At 43.0% G+C, this 17,366-nt stretch overlaps 2 protein-coding genes across 2 annotated transcripts in view; one reads left to right on the forward strand and one right to left on the reverse strand.

The window, feature by feature from the left end:
• The window catches only part of LOC117726100 (synapsin-3-like), an 87,555-nt gene that overhangs the window by 39,611 nt on the left and 30,578 nt on the right, over positions 1–17,366 (forward strand). The window lies entirely within an intron of this gene.
• On the reverse strand, positions 264–15,000 carry LOC117726102 (metalloproteinase inhibitor 3-like). Its single transcript, XM_034526177.1, has 5 exons — positions 14,743–15,000; positions 7,599–7,681; positions 6,016–6,127; positions 4,368–4,489; positions 264–2,400 (listed from the first exon to the last, which is right to left on the reverse strand). The coding sequence occupies exons 1-5, from the start codon at positions 14,861–14,863 to the stop codon at positions 2,203–2,205; spliced, it is 636 nt and encodes a 211-aa protein (XP_034382068.1). The 5' UTR covers positions 14,864–15,000; the 3' UTR covers positions 264–2,202.

The following is a 17,366-nucleotide window of genomic DNA, read 5'->3' on the forward strand; positions in this document are numbered from 1 at the left end:
AAAGAAATCTCTACCGGCGTAGATTTGTTTGCTTTACATAATTATTAACTTATTGTAGCCTCTTAAAAACAACATGATACCTAATCACAACTCTCGCACACTCAAGCCAAAGATTCATTATCAAGAGGAGGTCGACAGAAGACTATTCAGAAGAAGAAAAAAAGAAGCAAAACCTTGGTCAAAGATCAAGTAAAAAATCAAGATGGATTGAAGGATGTTTTGTTGAATGCAGAGAACTTGTGGTGCAAAATTAAACAGCGCAGTTAAATATTGATTAATGATTTTATTATCATTTATCAGGCCTTTTGTTGAGTATTGGAAACAAACAATGTATCTGTCGTTCTCCTCTGATACGATCTGACTGTAGCTTTAGAGTCCGGAGATGGTTTAAGTTCTGTTTTCACAGGAAGAAAACCAAGGGGAAAGCGCCACATTGTTGTCATTTTGGAATGGAAATGAATGAACTATATATATATAACATGTTGGGAAATAAGCTTATTGGCTTTCTTGCTGATGGATATAATTTTCTCTATCCCTCACATGTGTCCATTAAATACGAAGCCACAGCCACGAGATGGTTAGCGTAGCATTTAGACAAATTGGCTCATCTAACTCTAAGCAAGAAAGAATAAAAGACATATTTCCCAACAATTACGAACTGCTCTTTTGAAAACAAGCTTCTCTTAGTGTTACTGATGTAGGGGCTGTAACTGTTCATGGAATGGACTGAAGGTACAGCACCAGGGGGAAATAAGAAAAAACCCTTGAAGAAGAATGAATTAAGTGACAATATTGTTACTTTCATTGATATGAGATGGACATTGTGTGCGTGTGTGTGTATATATATATATATATATATATATATATATATATATATACACATACATACACACACACACACACACACACACATACACATATTGTCCATTTGAAGTAGTTAAATACAAAAGTTGAATATACACGTACAAAATATGTCAATGTCTGAAACCTCTGCTTATACTTGACTTTCATTGGATTGGGGAAGAGTACCGGTCAGGGGACTATGATAAGCTAACAAACAAAAGTACCATATGTACTAAACCAGTGGAGATGCTGGTCCTTCATTCTGGACCGTTGCGATGGTTGTCACAATGTAGTTTTGACTGTAGCTATATATATTTTTTCTTTTTCTTTTCGCAGATAATACCACATAGTTACTGTGTACTCCAATAAACATATAAATAAATCCATTACAGAGGTTTCAGTTGAGTTGATAGTTCATTTCTGTAGCTTATGTTATATACAGCAAAAAATAAAATATCACCATCTCTGTAAGAAGTGAACTCTTCCCTGAGTTGGCACTGTAACACATATGTTTTTAGCATTTCTCTGATATTCAACAGTGCTCAACAGAAAGGGGCGTTGTTTATGATATAACTGCAAAATGAGTTACATTGCAAACATTTGGGTAAGCAGAGATTCACAGTGAAAACTGTGAACATAATCTATGTATACTTCACTGTAAAACAATACTATTTTTCTAAATATATATATATATATATTGAGGCCGAAATAAAGAGGTATAATTTTCAGAGATCATACCTCGCATTGGCACTCGATCTGTATTGTTGACGTGAGTCGAACGCTCGTAAGGACAGTTCAGTAGCAACAATGTAACATCTCAAATTTACATCATGATCATTGGCTGTACTTTCATATAGCTTTCATTGATTACAATGTATCTGATAGTTCATGGCCTTTAGTTTTGATAGTCCTTGCTTTTTAAAAGATCAACTGCCTCAAAGCAGGTCGGTAATTAACACCAATGATGCTTATAGATACTTAGAATTGTGTACAGGTCACTGCTTCTCTTGGAGATTAGTTCATCAACTCTTAAGATCCAATAGAGGTTGATCAAATTCTTAAACTTCTGACTGGTCTTATAAATGTCCCTCTGTCATCACGTGTTTACCCCACCGAATCGAGTCGTGGTTTGGGAAAATGATCGTTCGACAGGGCGAGCTGCACAACAACAAACAAGGTTTTGTTTTCTATCAGAAGTGCTACAAAGCAGGCACTGTAATGGATGTGGTCTTTTACCACTTTAAAAGAGGCTTTCACCCAGTCAAATGAGCTTAAAGAGTCCTGTAATTCTCTAGAAGTGATAGCGATGGGACGGAGTCAGGGAGGCGGCACTGGACTTTAGGCAGGGTTTGTTGAAGTTCAGGGGTCGGTGGCGTTGATGGTGGTTTTGTCGCGGGATGCCATGCCCCGGTACCAACTGCAGTAGCCCTCCTTCTGCTGGATGCAGGCGTAGTGCCGGGACTGGTAGCCGGGGTAGCCGAAGTGAGACAGCATGTCTGTCCATAGGCACTCGTTCTTTGAGGTCACAAAGCAGGGCAGGTAGTGGCAGGGCTTAATCTACAGAGACAGAAGCGAAACTAAAGATGGAGACATGGAGCAGGAAACACAACTGGATACTAGCAACAACTACTGTAAACGGACTGTGTTGTCTTTACTTTAATAGTCATACCTCCCTTGCTACTGTAATAATATATATCCCTAATATATTTTGGAAACTCACCCCCACCCTTCCTTTGCTCTTGTTTGTTTTCTTTTCATGTATTTCTCTAACAATGACCTCATACCTTCATACTCAAGATAATTAGATAGGTTAGAATAGTTTTCCCCTTTGGGTGGTATCAATCTAATCACCGACGTCTCGCCATGACAGAAAATTAGGATACTTTCCAAAATGAAAGTCATTCCTTTAGTGCCACCGTATTATAGTTCATTTATTAACTTGTTAAAGCTAACAGTAATTGGCATCATTCAACTTCAACGACAGTGAGTTTACAGTCTAGAAGTGTGTGCAAAGGCCAAGTAGAATAAGCTTTAATGATCCATTAACATATGAAATAAATCTCACAATTGTAGAAGAGAAATGAGCTTTTGAAGAAAGTGATTTGATTGAAATATAAAAGTGTGAGCATGCACTTGGTGAAACATCTAGAACGTGGAATCATTGCTCGACTGCTTTCAGCTTTTGCTTTCAGTCGCTTACTGCAGCCGTTTAATGGATGAGGTATAGAAAGGCAGCTTTTTAAATAACAATAATGAGTTAATAACAAGTGCACCCTGGCATTGGTATGCTTTCTGCCGTGTAATGTTAAATGAATGTCATCTTCCTGAAGCAGTGATGTCTTTGTAGTTTCATAATCATTCAATTTGATTTTACCGAGCATCTTTCATGCGTCACACCTCCAGGTGCTCGCACAAATAGAAGCTCAACGGCTGAATATATACGGCGTGAATTGCCAGGAAGATCTGCGTAAACCACTCGGAGGGGATGAACGGAAACGCGGCGTTTAGCGACAGCGAAGCGGAGTCATCAGCTGCACTCATCCGGATCTGAATGAGCCAGCAAATGCAATTAGAACGTTAGAGGGCACACTTCTCATTTTGGGTGTTTTTGTTATTCAAGCCCGGAGAGTGTGTCCTGCACGGTTCAGAGGCGTTCAACGTGACTTCCGGGTTTTGAGTGCTTTTAATGATGTGTGCAGGATCGCCTTCCAACCGGCACGACACGCTTCCTGCGTTCCAGTGCAGTAAATCATCATTTGTCGAGGAATGCGGAGGCCGACGGAGCGCGTTTTAATAAGCGCGATGATGTTTACGCCTGCCTGTGCTTACTGACTCTCAGGCTGAAGTCTCAGTTGATCGATGGACTTCTCTGGATGCCTCTGGGCTGCTGCCATGTACGCACTGAGCACAGTTTACAGGCGCTGGTCTGCACTGGGAACACTGGTCTCTCTCTGCTAATCCACTCATACTGATAGGGGTCCGATGGAGCCAGCAGATGTCCAGGACACTGCTGTACAGTAGGACGTTTACGAGGCAAGTCAACAGCTGCACAGCGGCAGGCTACATGTTTTGAGTTGCATAAAAAAAGGGGGGGGGGGGTGAAGACTGATTCCAGAGCTGTTATTTGACAACTCTGAGTGTTGGTGCTTAAACTTGTTTTCTCTCCGTTTCTGTTTCCGCTTAACATCCATGATGAATTATGGTGGAAATCAGGCTCATGATTTAGTCCCAACAACAATGGTGACTGCACAACATCCTCCTAACCATGAAGGTCGTTTCAAGTATCAGTGAATGTTTTTTAGTAGCATTAATGAGCCTGAATTGGTTTGAGCCTTTACATACTTCTGTTAGAAGTATTTTCTCCCTTTTGTAATTATTAACGAGCACCTAAGTGGCCTTTTATAGAAGTATAGTTTTTGTTGTGAACTGGAGGGGCAGTGAGCTTTAGCTCCTCCTCCTTTTGTTCCTCCTCTTCACTCCCCTTTGTCGTCCTTGCCGGGCAGAGGTTGCTGATTTCCACTCACCCTGCAGTTGCAGCCCAGCTGGTAGCGATGGTTGATGCCCTTCTTCTGGGCCAATGAGAGGCGCTCCCACCGCTCGTTGAAGTTGCACAGCCCTGTGTACACCTTGCCATCGTACACCCGACCTGTAGGAGAAAAGAATGGAGGGAATAGGTTAACATGCTGAGTCACGTGCCAGTCAATCCAAGAGTTGCTGAGATATGTCAGTTTGGACCTCACTGTTGCTGGTTTAGAAATTAGACAAATAGCATTTAGCTATTTGTCTAATTTCATAATCCTCCTCATGTAACATAGGATAATATAAACATACCGCTCAAGCAATCCAACTTGTTTACCTTTGGTAAAACAATCTCACACAGTAAGCCCATACTAAACCAACACCCCTATTTCTGAATATCAAAAGGTCAGCAGACGACTATTTTTAGCGCCGGAGCGTTTGCGGCTTACTGACTCTTGAGACAGGTGCACCGCGGCGGGCCTCCGAATCCCTCTGGAACATCATGAATTGTCACCATACGTCTCCTTCAACGTGTTGCCACCACGTGGGAATTTGACAGCTCACAAATATATGTGGTTCTTCGACCCCCCAACACCCCCTGCCCCGCTCTGCCTGTGTCCCCTGCACTGGGATTACTGGAGTCACTAGCAGGCTTATTACATGGTGTTGAGTGTGCGACATGGCTCTCAAATACTAATAAGTACCAGAGCACTCGAGGCTCAATCAAAAGCAGCTCTTCTCATAGGCCCTAATGCCTATTGCTGGTAATGCAGTCTTGATCAGATGCAGGAAACTTATTATAGAACCTTGAGAGCAGCGAGTGACATCAGTGATGTCACTCGCGCCCGGACAGCGGTAAACAGAGCCGTCGCTGCCTGGCAACGCCGGCTCGTTCACTCGCACTGTGGGGTGCAGTTACAGTATTTACAGGTCGGGACTTAGCGACAGTTATATACGCCAAGCACCACAGGGTCCAAAGTAAACTGCACCTCTGTTGGAAATAGCAACTCATAAAAAAGCTTGCGCTGGAAAACGCCGGTCGCATCCTGTTAGCTGTTGTGAGAGAATTGCTTTCTGCTGTTTCTGGAGTGCACAGTTTTTTTTAAAGGCCCCTGCTGTGCCTGTTTGCACAGTGGCAAATGGAATGGTATAAATAGTGGGAAGGTTTGTGTCACAGGACAAATGAAGAAGTGCCTGGAGAGGAGAGGGGAGGAGTGAGGGAGTATGTCACACCAAACAGAGCTGAAAAACCAGATAAACCTTTTTTCTATATATTTATTTTCAAATATTCCAAACCCATCCTGTTATCACGTGGATGAAGTTGGAAAGCTCCCGGAAAAGCTAAGTAAGCAATCTATGAGTTTTAACCACATAAAGGTTAAGACTTTAACTTAATAGTCTGTGGCTGACACCCTCACACTCCAGTTATTTTGTATTCCCGTTCCAAATAGTTGGGGTCTTGGGACAGAGTAAAAAAGAACGGTCAAAATTATAGCAGTAGAGGCTGATATATTCCGACTTTCGGACCCTAGTGGGGGTCAAGCTCCAAAAACAACTACACTTCCCATTATGCAACTTGATGGCGTCTTTTGTAAAACCCCTCCCTGCCGATGCTGATCTCTGATCAAAAACATTGTTGGCCATTGAGCTTACCTGTGATCAGGTACTGGTACTTGTTGATGTCAAACTTCACACCGCACAAACTCTCGGAGGAGTCAGTGTAAATGTGCTGCACGTGCTGCACTTTGTCAAATCCTTTGTACATCTGCAAGACACATGAAGCAACGCTGGCGTTAAAAACGGAATCAACAGAGCAGTGTGGCACGACGCCTCTACACATAAATCGTCAGGAATGGAAACAGTACGCCGGCTTTATCAGGTGACATTCCTTCAGGATTGCCTCTCGGGAGAAGGCGTATTAAGCTGTGCCCTTAACTAAATCACAGATAACATGATTACGTTGTGTAATGTTCTCCGACTTTGATGCGGTTTTGGCAAGGCCGTAGCCAAACCGTGGACATCGGCTCCTTCTATTTGCAGAGCCAACAGCCAGTGTTTGCCCTTAGAACTGTTCTTTCTTCTGTGTAATTTATTTGTCTGGGAACAACAGGAAATCCCTATTTAGACGCGTCGCCCCCAGAAAAACAGGACAAACTGTTACTAAAGCCTGAATCTGTGGCGGTTTCAGGAAAGCCAAAGGCATTTGTCTCAAAGGATTTGTTGAAATTTGTAGGGAAACGCATTCTATTACAGCCCACAACGAGAACCACTGTTTGCAGTATAAACCAGCAGACTGTAATACAAATAAATAATCCAAAGGTCGCCTTTGATTCCTGGGGATAATCCTAACGGTGACGATTGGTGTGCTTCACTAACAAGAGGCCACTTAATGCTTTTGTACAAACTAGGATGGAACTGATGCGGTGCATGACTGTTGAAATGTTTACACTCGGAGCGAAGGGTTTGGTTGAGTTGTAATGCCAGTAAGCCCGCTAATCCTCCGGCCCGGCTCCTGTCTGAGCAGCAGGCCGGTGTCAGCATCTGTCAGGAACATGCAGTGTTATGTAAGAATATAGAGGAAGTGAAAAGCAGGCTTTCTGCTAAGTATCCCAAAATGCTTTTCAGCTGTCGCAACGCAGCTGACGGGGCGGAGAGGCAGTGAGTGTATTACATTGTAAGGGTATTCTTAAATGGAAGAGAAAAGTTTCCTAAAAACACTTTCCACTCAACAAATGTGTCATGTGGGATCTCAAACTCTTTTTGAAATATGTTCCCTCAACATTAAAACGGATAATCTAATAAATGAGTGGCTATGATAAAAAGAAAAAAATATTTAATTAGCAATTTAAACCAATTATTCCAGCATGTCCAAGTTGAGCACTCTGCTCCATAATCAACAAGCAAGTTCACTCCACCAATTATTCCCTTGCCTACTTCAGCGGAAGGAAAAGTTTTAACATTTTGGGAAATACACTTTTCGCTTTCTTGCAGAGTGTTAGACAGGAACATGATTACCACTCCAGTAGGAGCTAGCCAGGGGGCGCTTAGCTTAGCTCGGCTAAAGACTTGATGCAGGGGAAAACTGCTAACTTGGCTCTGTCCACAGTAAAATAAAGTTCAAAAAAGATAGAAACACAAACTTGTTAACAACTAAGCTTTAGAGGCATCTGCTATTGTTATTTTAGCTAAGGCAACTCCTACTACTACTAATGTCCTACTAATCTTTGAAAGCTCACCTTCATTTGCTTGACTGTGTAGCGCATCGTTCCAAAAGGTCCATCTCTCAGAAGCTTCTTGCCCACGACTTTAGCTCGAATCACTGTGAAGAGAGGAGACAGACATCAGCGGAGGACTTTGAAATGGTTCTAACAAACTGTCACATTCCTCTAACGTAGAACCATCCAATCCATCAAATAGCACTCGGCCTCGGCCAGTAGGAGGCATTAGCAAACCCATTATGAATACCATTTCAGGACCGGTTGGCACCACAGTTAATCCGTTTATCCAATTTTCTGCATTGCTGCCGTTTGCCAAGGAAGGCCAATGGGGGGAAAAACGCTACAGGACTTTTGAGTTTGATACAGAAATTAGAGGGAAAGAGTCAATGTACCACAGGTTCATTTTCACTGCTGTTTTTTTGGGGGGGGGAGAATTAATGCTCATACTGCTAAAAGGTGGAACACTTGTAGCAATCTCAGGAAACCTTTTGAATCTATAGTTGTATTATTCAGATCAGAATTGGCAAAACCCAAAATAATTTTAGTTTTTTAGAAACACAAGGATCACATGGGGGGGGCAGTGTATCTCCTGTTTCCTTCTATATTGGGATCAGGGCTGGAAAAAGATATTATCGTTGTGCGGACCCTCATGTAAACGTCTCAGTTGTGACTGATTTGTTTTCTTTCGTGTTGGAGTAAAAGGGGCTTATTGTGGAAGGCCGGGGAGTGGGAAATGTAGGAATGAGTACCAGAGCTGCGGGCCCTGCATATAAGCAGTTTCTCCTCTGTGAAGTTCACCTGCTGCCCACAGCCGACCGGCCGCAGACACAACTAACACTGGCCATGTTTGTTATCTTCTCCCGGTGGAATTTCCTTCACACATTCTTGAGGGGCTCACATTCCCCAGAAAGGAGGTATGAAGAAAAAAGAGCAACGCCTTTCGTTCTTTTCCTGAAGAATGAAACGAGGCATGTGGCATGTTCTGTGTTTATCTAGCTGTCCTACTTCCAGGCAAGAGGGAATGGGTATAAAAATAAAACTCAAACAGGAAGCAGTTACAGCACGGCCACCCAAAATTGGTGACCACAAATTTATTTTGGACATGAAGACCCCAGTTTGAACCAAGTGTTTATTTAAACAACCTTCTTTTTAAAAAAAAACATATTTCAAGCCAGTATGGACTAATCTAAAGAATGTGGCCACCCAGCAGTTTACGACTAGAAATATAATGTACCATTTGGTTCATTGTATTTAATCTGGTGTATTTGAGGAATCTTTCTGAACATGACCAGAAAAGCTCTTTTCAAGTTGTCTATGACAAAAACGGGTCAGATGAGGTTTCAGGGCTCTGTGCTTTAAACTAAATGCTAACGTAAGCATGCAATAACAATGCTAGCATGTTGATGTTTACCAGGTAATGTTTAACATGGTCACCACCTTGGTTTCGATGTTAGCATGTAAAGATTAGCTAATAAGCACTAAACACAAAGTTTAAGACCACGAATGTCTACATGAAAGTTTCATGGCAATTCTTTGAATCTTCAAATATTTAGCTGAAAACCACAAATGTCAACGCATGGTGGCACTAGATAAAAAAGTCTGGGGTTCAGCCTCTTGGGATCATGAATATCGGTAAAAAATGTTATGGCAATCCATCCCTTTGGGTGGATGGACCGACTGACATCCACCTGTAGCTTCTACTGAAATCACACAACCAAGGCAAACGTCCCTTCAGAGCCCTGCCTGCCCTTTCACAGTAACCCGCTGCAGACGATCTTGATCCATTAATCTGTCAACTCTTTTAACACGAGCCGAGAGACGGACCTCCGCTAAACGTACCTAAATGCAGTTTGACAGACAGTTTGCCGCTGCAATTACAGAGGAAGCGGGGCTCAATTACGGAGGAATGTGCAGATATAACGGGATACTTTTGCCTCTGTCAAACACACTGCTGCCGTTATTTTCCAGCCTAACCCCTCAAAACCTAGTTTCCTCCTCTGCCCTGACCTCAACAGCGACCCTCGGGGAGACGAGTGTTTGAGGGCCACAGGTCAGCTGCTTTTACATCCAGATAGGTCCCCTCTTGTTGGACGGCAGCCACTAATTGGCCAGTGATGGTGCCATCACCCAGAGGAATGTGTGAAGGGCCTCAGCTGCTCCAGGAAAAGAGGACTGGTGTCAACCCCCCCGCAGTGACTCCTTTGTGACAATTCAGCAGTTATATTTACGCACAGCCACTACATTACAAGTGTTTATTTAACCCACTTTCATATCTCATATCACCCTGCTTTAACTGGATAATATGGGCATACTGTGTAGATAAGTCTCCACCTTCCAAACAACTTGTCCTTAAACTTCCTGTCTGTGTACGGTACCTAAAAAAAGGATATATATATATATATATATATATATATATATATATATATATATATATATTCACTTTCCTTTTACTGAACTCATACTGAACCCACTGTTTCCCTTACAGAGATGATAGTCTTACGTATTCATGCAGAAACATTGATAAGTTGGATGCTGCTGTAACGGTGTGATGCTTCACAAGTATGATGACATTTATTCATTACCATAATGTATAACTTATGGTTAATGGGATTTAGGCAGGACATAAGGCACGTTAAGTGCTTATATTTGAAACCTTATTTGGCTGTACTTTTCAGATACCATGAATCTTAAAGTTTATCGAATATGATTTGTGTTATGAAAATATAATACATATACCTTAATAACTAACTTTTATTTCAGACACAAGATCCAGATAGTACACAACACTAAATAGAATAAAATCCATACAAAATCACAAGTAAAATCCATATATTATACAGTTGAGTTGATGTCTTAGAGCCTCTCTTTACTGTAGTGCAAGAGGCTCTCTCCCGCTTACTTGCTAAACATGAGGAATTACAGGCCAGGGGCCGTGACGCAGTATTTGTCTTCTGCAGAGGATCTGACATACATTTTCAAGTGTGGGAGGCTTTTCGTGATAAGAGAGTTAACCAGGGCCTGACAAAAAAGAAGTGAATCCATTTCTCCCTCAGTATCTCTTGCCGAAAGCGGGGGGATTACACTAGCGTGAATGCCAATGTGAAATCTTAAGGTGAGCATGTAATTTAGTTTAACATTTATTTCAGCCTACGTACAATGTGGCAAACTGCAGGCATGACACGAATAGGGTTGTTCATTGGTGTGTGTTTGTGTGAGGGAGAGAAAGAAAGGCAGCGAGGCGGGTGACGGTGACTTTAGTATGCAGAAAGTGGTCCAAGTTCGGGAGGCGAGTGGGAGGAAGAGGAATTCTCAAGACGACACACCACCACGCTCAAAAATAAACACTGAAACTGAATCCGCGGAAGCATCGAGCCCGTAACGTCCACTTACCGGTTGGCATGCAAAGGCGGCCTATGAAGTGGGAGCTTCTATCACTACGCCAGATACCCGATGATTAGCGGGTTTCAACAAATGCTCCCGTTGGATTGAGCCATGGGACTCTCGAAGCAGCCCAAATGGGATGCCAGCTGACCTTAAAATCGCTCGCTGTCCAACGCTAAAATGTGGTGTCTTTTCTTAGCTTTGCCAATGTTTATTTCATTTTTTGTTTTTGTATGAATTCCTTCACAACAGAAGCACCATCTCCAAATTAGATTATAAGATTACCGAACTATAAAGTCCTGTTTGTGGTTCGATCCGCTGCTCCCATTTATAAAAACAGTCAACTTAACTTACGAACCACCAAAGATAAAAGGTGACATTCTGGAGATGAATACATTTTATTACAACTGTTTCAAGGTCAATAAGGGTCAAAACAGTCAATGCTTCCTTTACAGCAAGCATAACTGAAGGCAATTGGTGCAATAGTGGTTGTATCGTGTGTGCGTTTGTGTGTGCTGGCCTCCTGTTTAACACCGCAGACCCCTGAGGTGTGAGGTCATCAGAGAAAAGACAGGGACGGACTGAACATTGATACGCTTGGCTCACGGGAGGAACATCCCAGGCTTGAACAGAATCCAGAACCTTTTGACATTGCATCATATTTTAGCTCACTTTTGGGAAAGCTACAGATATCTGATCTAAACTTGCATAACGCATCTCGCAACAGGACTTCTGGTCTCTCTCAGGTGATTGTCTGTCACTTGTTGACCTGCAGTTGAGGAGGGAGTCGTGATTCAAGTAAACGCCACTCACGAGTAGGAGGAGGTGGAGGGCATACTGGTACCAGGAGAGCACCAAAAAGCTGCTCAGTGCTGCACAAGAATACCCACAGTAGATCCATTTATCTTGATGTCCTGATCCTCAACCCCAAACTCAGCATAAACATATATCACGCTAATCCCCGGCAACTGACCTGGTTCACGGTGCGAGCATGTACAGGTCTGCTCTGTCACCCGAGCACTCGGCAGCTAGCGGCCTTACAGAGCGATATTAAATCTCCGGGTCAAAGTTTACTGCCGGGACTCTAATCTTGCTTTTCGGAGGAGGGCTTTGGAAAAACAAGCGCTGCTGCCCCCCCGTGAATGGGCTGCTTTAACCTGCCTCATAGCAGACAACAAGCTCCCTGTGCAAGAAAGCAGCAGGTCATGCCTGGTGCCCAGGTATGATAAAGGCTGACGGGATATCTCTGACTTAATCAGAACAGAGATAAGCTGGCCAAATGGGAGACTTCCTACTTATAATACCATCTACGTTTTCAAATGGGAGTTCAGAAAATACACTGAAATGCATTCCAATGTCTCTCCAACATACCACCATCAGAATGAAGGGAAAGCAAGACACACAAACAACCGCTTAAATATCTCTATTTGAACTGTCAAATAAAGAGAGACAGACTAATAACCCAATTGCCAACCCTTTAACCTAATTGTGATTCATCCAGTGAAGTGAGTGCGGTTGATTATGGGTCAGAGCCAAGAAAACAGGAGCTTTGAACTCAACTACGGGTCTTAAATTGGGAAGATTCACGCCTGTCGCCTTTGATGTCGACAGTGAGAATTTACAGGGTTTCTCCCTCGTCACATTGGCATTCCAACCCCGTACTTTTTGTTTAGTTTTCCACGTCTCTGTGTTTTAAGCTCCGTGACTCGAGCGGAAGCGCATGCTTTAGCTCAAGGTGATAGAAATGGGATCGATGCTAAATTTAAGAATGAACCAGGATTGGAGGATCACATTGTGTTATTTTATAGCGTGTTCTGTACACGTTCACGTTATACCTCTGAACTGATGCTTTGACTCACATTAACATTGAACTCGACACGTTACCTTTATTTTAAGCCATACGTGTAAAAAACAAAAAAAAGGAAGACAAAAGAGGTGAAAGTTGGATCACACATCTTGAAAGTCTGGACTTTGTTAATTTGCCCCTCTGAGGGCCGAAGAGCAAGATGGTCCGCGAGCATTCAAAGCACACCTCAAACTAAGCCGGCTCCTTGGAAATGGGATTTGTAGGGCTCACGACCGAGCAATGCGCCCATTGAAGTCAGTCCCAGATTCTCAGTGGGTGCCAACACGTGAGCCATCTGAAGGACTGTGAAAGCAAAGACGCTTCCACAGGCCACGTGGTCAGGGTTTACCAAAGAGCAAGAGACGTAGAGGTGCGACATGTGCCCCACTTCACCGGATTCCTCCCATAGAAGTGGTGTTCTGAGAGGGCTAGTTAACTCCTCCCCTTTAAGGCCCTTCAGAGGATTCACCAAAGCGCCGTAGCGAGTTCCCCGTCATCTGCGCCTACATAAAAACAAATTTTCTTGGCTGCCTTTGGAGGAGCCTTTGGAGACTACTAATATTACTAAATAGGACACTGCTAATCAAACAGCATTTTAAAAGGCACGTCTTTAAATGGGAAGTAGTTCATGTTGTCGTGGCGTGACAGACCAACAGGAAGAGTGATAGCACCGTGACACATGAATGTGCATTAATACGTATTTTGTAATAAGTACTGTGTAATCTGTCACTCATCTCTACTGGTGACCACTAGTAAGTGCAACATCATTCAAAGTGTGTGAGAGTGTGTGTGTGTGTGTGTGTGTGTGCTCTCTCAGACGCAGAGATTATTGTCTGATAGTGAGTCAGGGTTTTAGAGCGCCTCATGACGGTTTTACGCTTTTAGGTCAAGTGATAGTGAAGCAAAAAAATAATCAGCCGCACTCAAAAAAGACTATCAGCTTCTGCCTCATGTCAAGGTGTGTGTGTGTGGCTTTAAGTGGCAGGTTGTCGGTCAAAGAAACACGCGTCTCCTTCTCCCACTAGAGTTCAGATGCCCTTCTGTTCCATCTGAGACATTTCATCCCCAGAACCGCCTGCATCTCTGGGCCCAAAAAATAGAGCAGATCAGATAACCCCAGAGTCCTTACCAGTGTTATCTGAAAACACTTCAGGCTGAGCCAGATCCCAAGTTCATATTATTCCAGGGAGTCAGAGAAAGCATAACCAGGCAGGAAAACAAGCCCCCCTCGCCCCCGTTTGTATACCAGAGGCCGGGCATGTCTGAGTTACAGCCGAGTTGCTGGCTGACCTGAAATGCCAAATTGTGCAGATAAATAAGCACAATTTGAAACTTCTAAGCCGACTGTGGATCCTTTCATCAACTGCTGTTACTTCACACCACTCACACTTATTAACCGTTAAGTCACGCAAACATGCCTGTAGCTTGGGGAAAAAACTATAAAATCCAACCTTCATCAATTTGGGGATGGAAAGCAGGGAACCCTTGACTCAGTGTAACAGCCGTCCCTTTAAGAAGCATCACTGGAGTCCTTCACTGACCAAACTTTGTTAAATTAGATTATATTCCAATTGAATAATAACAACTAATGTCTCAGCAGTTGTCTGCTGGAGACCGCTATGATGCATGACAATAGTCATCTGAATATGGTAGCAGAAGTAGTAGTGGTGGTGTAAACATTTGGTAGTTGATGACAGATCTTTATTTACTAAAGTTTCTCTCTAACCAAAAGGGGGGTGCTTAGCTGAGCACAAGCGTCGACATCCAGGGAATTGATCGCAGCTCAGTCCTCTCCTGTATTGACTGACAGCACTTTTATCTGAACATCTGCTCTCAGTACAGGTGTTATAATAATAATAATACTCATAATCATAATAATAATAATAAAGAGTCTCGTTGACGGCGATAAAAGGGTCGACGTGGCCCGTTACTTACCGATGTCGGAGTTGCAGAAGGCGTCTTGCGGGTGCGACAGAGCGCACGAGCAGCCCTCGGACAGCTGCAGGCTGCCGAAGACAAACAGCAGGCTGATCAGGTGCTGGTACACCGACTGCATTTTCTCCAAACGTTTCCTCTCGTCTCTGCCGCGGGGATAAAGTGTATGGAGTCCGGCTGGGTCCGCTAGGGCTGCGCGTAATGTCCAATGTCTCTGCTCTGCTCGTGGGTGCTTCTCGGCTCGCTCGTGCGTTTTTCCCCCCTGATCCCGGAGAGGCGCACCAGCCGTACATATAGCGCGCCGGAGCGCTCGCGTTCACGCCCCTTTTCCACCTCTGCAGCTCGCGGGCGGGGCGGCCAATCAGCGGCCGGTTATGCCATTAGGAATTACAGACACCAGACACGATGACATACTGGAACTTTCCTCTTATTTTCCCAGACTGACAAAAGCAAAAATAAAAAAAATAGGTGCACAGAAAAAATAATTGAGATTGGCTAACGGATGTTTATGCATATTTGGAGTTAACCATGCTTTTTCTATGGTTTGAGGTACAGCCAACTTAAATGATGTGTGGAAATATATAGGAAGGTTGGCTGGAAAAATAATGCATATAGTATGAATAACACAAATATACTTTTTTAATTTTTTCATATAAATGAGATACTCATAACCTACATTTATATTCAAATTGATATAAAAAAAAAAAATTTCTTAACAGCATTTTCCTTTTTCTCACTTTTCACCAGAGTCTCACTTAGTCATCCCGGCCGCCCCCTGACGCCTCCTTAATAAGTAATACTTAAAGTATATTGAATACGGGGTGAAGCCAGATTCCTCCAGTCTGCTGCAATCTGAGGCAACAAATGAAGGTTCATCTGTAAAACGGTTATAAACAAGAGCTCCAGTTTTGTTTTTACACGAATGGTGTCATTATTGTGATTAAGCAGCTTTTATTTATTTATTCATTTTGAGCTAATCTTCAAAGACGTTTCGCCTAAAGTGCAGGCATTTCAGCACGACATGTGGCTCACTTAGTCAGATTCTGTTCTGAAAGGGATTCACTCAAGTCACTTCCAGGGCACGATCAGTGAAATTAGCCAATTAAACCCTCTTTTCTCTTCTTCCTGGCTGTGTTCACAGACCTGAGTGGAGCTGTGTTATTGCTGCAGAGGCTTATCTGCAGAGACTGAGGGAGCTATGTTAAGGGTTGACGCTACTCACGGTTATATAACCAAGCTAGAAATAATCAGGTCGGGAACTTTGACCCTTAATGTGCCTTCATTAATGGTTATCTCCGCTTAAAGAACCTGCATGGGCAGACAGAGCCTTTATTTGTTACTTAACATGGCAGCGATAAGAATGTGCTTTAAATTTCTGTTTTAAAAGTGAGTTCAAAATAACAGTTTGAAAAGTTTTCTTATACATTGATATTAAGAACATCAAGTCACTATTTTGCAAATAGAAATGTTAGCTTGAGCTTATGATAAAAAAAAACAAAGAAACAGGATATATTGTACGATAATATGCACAAAGTGTCGTGAATTGTTTCACAGTTTCCATTCGCCCTTCACCCGTGAATCAGACTTACATCATCATTCATCATCCTTGTCTTTTTTTTTCACTTTACATACTTTTACCCAGAAAATAAGCCAGTGTTGGTTCAGCGGTGCGTTCAGGTACATTACATCAACACATCTATTTTTTTCAGCAGTCGGGAACAACCGGAGGACATTTACCATCTGTGGAAATTCAACATCACCATCGTGGAGGTTGTGTTTTGTCAGAAGTCTCGTCTGCAGGACTGGTCGTCTGGTCAGCCGTTTAGCTGCCGTTAACCATTGACGATGCCCGGTCAGATATTATTTCAGCCTCCAACCTGAAGTCCGAACCAACAGATTTGTGACATTCCTCAGTTAGACGCATGCGTGGCAGGTGGATTTGCATTTTGTTATGCCCAAAAGAGGCGATGAAAGCCTAACGGTCAGACTCTCAGGAAGTCCCAGGGAAGCTGGGGAGGGGAGGGATTCTCTCGGGCATTGTTCCATTGAACTTCACTCATACATAGAGAGGTAAAATAGCCCTGCATTCCTCACATATATATATCCCAAAGATTACAAATTGAACCAGCCAAGAGAAGGAAAGAGACCTAATATGGGATTACATAACACTTGTTATTAACACACAGTATTCAGTCACTGAGCCTAGTAATGTTCTGTTATTTTGATCATCGGAGGGTGAGCTTGTTTGCTTATAGACAGGAGTTTGATGAAGGTTTTTTTTATCAGTTTGGTCCCTGTGTGTTCAGGTGATAGACAGGTCCAGCAGCTACGTGTTACCCGAGGCTGGAGGTGATGGGGGCAGGTCGGCCTCTACCAAAAGAGACTCCTGGTTACAAAGTTGTGTTATGTACACGTTGTGTCTAGAATCACCGGTTTTCGTTCAGAGTTGGAGGCCGTGTGAGTCCTGCGTCTCCACTGTGAGGACAGGACATTCATTGTCTGCAGCGTTGTTTGCAATCAAATGATTACGTAACTTTGGATGGACTGTACCACCCAAAACCAAAATATCCCAATCTAAATTGCCCATGTGATACAGAAGATGTGACATGTGGTTGTGGAGGATT

Source organism: Cyclopterus lumpus, chromosome 23 (genome assembly GCF_009769545.1).
Source record: "Cyclopterus lumpus isolate fCycLum1 chromosome 23, fCycLum1.pri, whole genome shotgun sequence".
NCBI classification, from domain to species: Eukaryota; Metazoa; Chordata; class Actinopteri; order Perciformes; family Cyclopteridae; genus Cyclopterus; species Cyclopterus lumpus.